The sequence below is a fragment of the Rutilus rutilus genome (genome assembly GCF_951802725.1).
Source record: "Rutilus rutilus genome assembly, chromosome: 13".
Taxonomy (NCBI): Eukaryota; Metazoa; Chordata; class Actinopteri; order Cypriniformes; family Leuciscidae; genus Rutilus; species Rutilus rutilus.
The window spans coordinates 40,229,064-40,235,372 of NC_140218.1; the positions used below are offsets into that span (position 1 = coordinate 40,229,064).

The 6,309-nt window shown below is 41.9% G+C and overlaps 1 protein-coding gene across 1 annotated transcript; it reads right to left on the bottom strand.

Annotated features, from left to right (window-relative positions):
- Positions 1-2,442: 2,442 nt before the first annotated feature.
- Positions 2,443-5,055, bottom strand: LOC311302996 (uncharacterized protein; the record flags this gene model as incomplete). Its single annotated transcript, XM_084429199.1, has 5 exons — positions 2,443-2,465; positions 2,610-2,782; positions 3,080-3,151; positions 4,598-4,762; positions 4,937-5,055. 5 exons carry the CDS (start codon positions 5,053-5,055, stop codon positions 2,443-2,445), a joined length of 552 nt encoding a protein of 183 aa, XP_084285325.1.
- Between the last annotated feature and the right edge of the window lie 1,254 nt (positions 5,056-6,309).

Below are 6,309 nucleotides of genomic sequence, written 5' to 3' on the forward strand. Positions count from 1 at the left end.
CACTGCTCGCGACGCTCCTGCTTGACGCTCACGCGCTGCTCCTGCTCCCGTTGTGAATGCACTCATTGATTAACATGCACGCTGAAAAAAAATACGCGCTTGCGGTCTGAACGGACGTAATTCACGAGGTTTCCTACATGTGTGTTCCGTGTGCACGTGTGATGCTGATATTGCGCGATGTTAATCATGGCGCCCGAGTGCATATTTGACCGGCATAAAATCGGCATTTGTCAGACTGACCGGCCGGTCGCCGGTCACGGCCGATCACGTGAAAATCTGCCAATTCCGGTCACCAGCCGATCAATCGGTGCATCTCTACTTTCAATGTTTTCCACACATAAACTTTACTTGGGTGGGCCACACAGGTATATTAAAGGGTGGTCCAATCACAATACAGGTTCAACTTTGTGATGTCTGTCAGCCATCTGCGATGGACGATGGCATCGTCTATCAGCCCAACCCTATTTACTATCTACTTTAGTAGCAGTAGTAGCTTTATTGTCACTAGTCACAAGTACCAGCGAAATTAGCCATCAACCTGTCCATACAAAACATACATACAATATGACAAGGGGGTAGACAGGACAGGAAGACAGAGCATTGAGGAAAAAAAAAATACAGCATGACATGAGGAGAGGTGAGGAGAAAAAAAAGGCAACCCCCAGACTATGCTCCTGTAAGGAGTACAGTTTGGGAACAGTAAAAAACACCTCAGCAACATTAGCACATATCAGCACACAACATGAACACACAAGACTTGCATCAGGGGAGGGGAGTGGGGGATGGAGGTAACCCAGCACAGGCAAGCAGCCATCCGGTCCTGCAGCCATTCTCGGCGCTGGTCACAGACACGCCTGTCGCCTTTAAAGCTGCCGTCGGCAACCCTGGAAGATTGAGTGGGCTTAGCCGAAATTTTGAATGTTTACAACTCTCATGCCCCTCCCCCACTATCAACGAATACCCTCCCATCGAGTTCGTGCACGCCAGTGCGTGTGCACCAGATTTTCTGTGAACGCGCCCGTCTCCACGGACAACACCATGGAGTACTCAGAGGTATGCTGCCCTGGCTAATATACCCATAGATAGCAATTTGTCAACCTCATAGCATAATTGTCTAAGTCATATTAGATAAAAAAAAAAAAACAGGCAATTATGCTATGAGACTAACGAATTGCTAACGTCATTTATACTCTAAAAAAGGCTTATTTGATTTGTTAGGGTTTTGAAAGCGAGATACAAGTCTCGTATGAAGACTATGTCCCCGCGGATGTTTCTACACTCCAGCGGACGGACCAAGGTAATAGCCCGAAGCGCGGAGGTACTGCTGGAGGGAGCGTTGGACCAGGCAGACGGCGCAGATTACACTACACCCAAACAAACCTTGGAAATGAGGACGTGACGCGGGTCAATCGTTTGCGACTGCAAAGAATTGAATTTGAACGTGTAAGTATAGTCATAGTCTTTCACTAGTTAGTACTATACATGTTTTAGAGATAAATTTATGCTACTTTTATGGTGTTCACTTGAGTGTAGTTTAAAACACAATAATAAACAAGTAATAATGTTTATCTCTAAAAACATACACGTTACTTACATCACTTTCTCTGTTTTACCATTACTTTCAGGGTCAAATCCAACGACTAACACCAGGGCAGTCACAGCAAGTGTTGGAGAGGTGCCTGTCACGGTACCCCAGCCTCATATTTGATGTGATGAGCCAATTACCTGCTTCCCCTCAACCCGTACCTCCAGTCCCTGGGAAACCATCATGGTGCATCTGCATCAGGTGCAGAGAAATGGCCACTCTTGTTGAGATGAAATGCTGCAACCAGCAGCCGGACATGTGTGTCTCAACATTACCTCAAATGGAGCAGTATATTATGGAGGAGGGGGTGTTGCGCTTGGCCCGAACCATGACCTGCGCGCAGTTGCAGATGTCCCAGAGGAGGGAGAAGACAACCGGCAGTTCCGCCATGCTGCTTACAGGCAGTGTGTTGCTTGGCAGTGTGGGACTCTGGGCGCTGGACACAGGGTGGTGATTCCAAGCTGCGTTGTGTGGGCCATAAGGGATCGTTTTCCAGACCCTAATGGCCAGTACAGGGGATTTATTCCTAGAACGGTCTAGCTGCTCAAACATTGTAAATTGTAATATTTGCAATTATGAATATAGTTATTGTGTGACCAAATAAAGTTTGTTTACTTTCTGAAATATAATCTCTGTCTAACTGATTTCAAAAGAATATATGACACCTTATTATGTAAAATTTAAAGATCCATTGGTTACCCACAGAATAAACTAATATAACAAAACAAAACACCTTTATCTTGGGGGCATTATGAACCAGTGTTAGGAGGAGTAATTGAGTTCAAACAAAATTGAAATATAAATATACTTTATTTCACAAAACAATTTAAAAGTGTGCAGAAGAAATTCCATTTCTTCTATGTCTGGGGCAATGCATGACCTGTGGAAAGACCATACAACTTTACGAATGAATGTATAAATTTGAACAATGTTACTAGTAAAAATGATATGAACTGACTGTAATCTAAAAAAAACACTTTCAACACTGCACCAACTGACACCATCATTACTATTTGGCCCTTACCATGCACCCGGCTGACTTGTGTGTTCAAGAGTTCCTCTGTTGTTGGAGCAGGCACACCAGGCAACAATCCATATTTTCGGGGATCACCCGGTCTCTTTCTCGCCAGCCGTGGCATCCCATGTCCCGAGGACACTCGCTTCCTCACGATGGCCCTTTGAATGTCTTCAATGTAACTGTAACAACATAACGTGCTTTATATAAGTAAACTGCATTTCCATTTAGGTGAAATATGCCCACTGTGAAACAAAAGCTTTGTAAAATGGCCCTTTTGTGCGGCTCTTTAGGTGCATCTGCATTTTAGTGAGAGATACTACAAGGTATTTCACTGTAATGTAAACACTACTAGATACACACATATATAAATTTGTACATGCAGCACATACATACATACATACAATTATACCCAAATCGTTGTAAGAATAAAAGTGCTTTTAAACTAACCATACCAACTATCTTTATGTAGCACCAACCTGTAGCTTTTCTTCTCCTTGACAGTGTACAAACTCCACTTCTTGGACTTCTTATTGAACTGTTTTTTGTATCTGGTGTTGGACAAATGTAAGGCGAAAAGATAATGAATAAATAGAATAAAGTAATCTTTAATTTATGCTGTGAATTCTTATATTACAGACATGGGCGTCAGTTTGGTTTGAAATGTGCTGGGGACAGAGACGCATTCGGAAGTGCATTTTCAGAAGTGCTGGGTACAATGACGCATTCATTTTTTTTTCTCTCTTTCGCGCAGGTTATGTTTTGAAAGACGATGTCCTGTAGCTCAGGCACGGCCCCACTTTTCAACAGGCCCACCCAAAACTTTCAAAAAAAAAAAAAAAAAAATTTAGTATAGGCTATAATTTTGTCAATAAATATAAAAAAAATCGCCAATAAGCTCATAATTTGTGTTAAAATAGTGTTTAGTTTTAAAAACCATTTTAAAAAGCTGGTTATATTTTGATGTTTCTGCGCAAGTTCAGCAGACAGTGAGGTTCGGGTTTGTTCCGATCAGAGCTCGTGAGTGGAGAGCGCATTTCTGAATATTCCGCTCTGCTCGTTCATTCCGCAGGGTCGCTCGCTCAACACAGATGTCCTGTTGCTTGGTTCGAAAATATGTGTAATAAGGGCTGCTTCCAACTAAAAGTTTTTTTTCCTAGTCGACTAGTAGGCTAGTTGTTCATTTAAGTCATTCGTGGAAAAATCGCCCCTTTATATTAATTTAATTACTTATATAGCCTACAGGATAATGAGCTTACGTAATATAGCTGCACTCAAGCGCACGACCGCACGCATAAAGCTTGCCACAAAGAACCGGTAAAAGTAATGATTATGACTGCGTCTAAATGTGTCTAAATACGCTGTGAATGTGAATGTGCATTATATGCTGAGTTTCGGTTCATTTATGAGACGAACTCCAGTTCACTCGCCGGCGCCTCCAATGCCGTGATTATCTGCTATATTTACTTCTTATTTATTAGCCTAAATCCAGGCAATTGGTTCATGAAACATTGATTAAAATTAAGATATAATTAATAAAAAACGAAATTCACTTTAAAGAAAGGCAGCTGTTCTGTTTGAGGTCTCTATGAAAGTTTTAAAGCAGTCTTTTAGTGCCGCTTTCAGAGCGCTCACGTCCGTAACGAGAACTGACACTTTGTTTTTTCCCTCATAAATGCGAACACGGAAAATAAAATAAAATGAATATTTAATGTTTTTTTTGTTGGGTCAGACAATGATTACCAAATTTCTCTCTCATATTGCTCCTCACAACCACTGAAAACGGTCAAAAAAATTGAACCAAAAGTCAAATTAATATGGACAGAAGTTAAAAGTGGTGGGTACAAAATGACTCATGACGAAATCTGGGGGGTGCGCGTCCCCCCCGTCCCCCCCAAAATCGACGCCTATGATTACAGACCATTATCTGCTACTGCATGCTGTTTCCAATGCCTTGACTATGCATCCTCAAACACACTTACATCACCTATACTTACTGTATTGAACCGTCAGGTCTTCTCCTTGGCTGCCTGCTGCAATGGCTGTTGTAGTCCAGGGCGGCCAGAAAGATACGGGCTTCATAGACCGCAAATGTGAAGCTGTTCCTCTTACTAGCGTACATCAACAGATGATTGTGGAATGACTCCAGCTCGGCTGTGGACCTGAAAATACAATTGCAGAAAAAAAAAAACTAGCTTGTCATTAACTACCACCACACAGTATAATTTGTCCCATCGATGCTGCCTGACAGTGGTGATCCTAAGTTGACTTCAAGACATTGGACTCTGCATTTCTTAACTTATCTCGTAATGACCAAGAATTTATTTCAACAATACCTGAAGCGCAAGTACTTGTGGACCTGTTTGAGCCATCGGCCATTGAGGACAACATCTGACAAAGTGTCATGAGCCACAGATCCCTTCGGAATCCATTCCCTTTCCCTGTCATCGGCCATGGGACCGTGTTGGCAAGCATCAAGGGCCCACACGTGCTCACCGGTGACATGGTGCAAAACACCAATCCACATAGACTTAGGCAGAAAATACCATGGCATGAAGTTAGGATAGATAAAGTACTCTTGTAATGAATTATTTAATGTGCAAACACATGAATGACTGAATTTCTGAGTCCAACACATAACTTTTGAGATACGGTCACCTTACTCTGTATAAGTGAATAACTACTTACAAAGAAGTCATCGTAGTTATCATTGACCTTACAGCAGTACCAGAAATGGTTGCAAATGTCCCTCTTCCACTGTAAAATAATTGAGCAACCCTTCAAAAAACACAATCAGTCAGCTGAATTATTTTCTAATCATTCAATAAGATAAGACAAAGCATGCAAACTGACATGATATTAGTATGATCTAGCTGCCTCAGATGGTAGACTGTTACGAAATGGATTACCCACCAATTAATCGTAAATAAACGTAAATAAACAACATCGTCTGTCTGAAACGCTATTAGTGCAATATGGTATATGCGGCAGGCATACTTAGATTACTAACATAACACTAAGAAATAAAGTAAGTGGTTGATAAAGCACAATTACCTGTCGAGGAGAAATATTGCAAGATCTGCATCCATCTTGAACCCAAAAAAGTCAAGCAAATCCCTCCACCTTCCAAATGCTGCACCGATGTTGATCCTGGTTTTATTACGGGCACGGTCTCTTTCTTTCTTTAATTCTTTATTTTCTAAAGGTGTTTTCTTTTCCTTCGTTGTTTTTGAAATCCTTTCCGCCATCTCTCTTCGTTACTGCGCGAACTTCAGGCGTGTGCATGTGATTGTAACGTGCGCGAGGGGGGAGCGGGATCTGTGGCGTGTGCACGACCTGTGATTGACAGTCAGATCTCACACCCCCCTGTGCTGATTGGACCCGATGAGACGGGAGCGGTGGATTTTTGCAAAACAAATAACAGGCTCCAGGTGGAGTTAGAAGCTCGGGTTTTTTTCTAAAACCACCTTATTTATGTTGAATCATGTTGTTCTGTCGGATTATAGTGTCAATTTCAGTGAATTTGATCAAAAAAATTTTGGCGACGGCAGCTTTAAATAAATACTGGATGGAATCAGCTGAAAGTACAGTTACAAGATTTTTAGAAGGTTGTTGTCACCTATATCATTTTTTAATGTCACACACACACACATGCGTGCACACACACACACACACACACACACACCTGTTCCTAGTCCTTAACTAACCT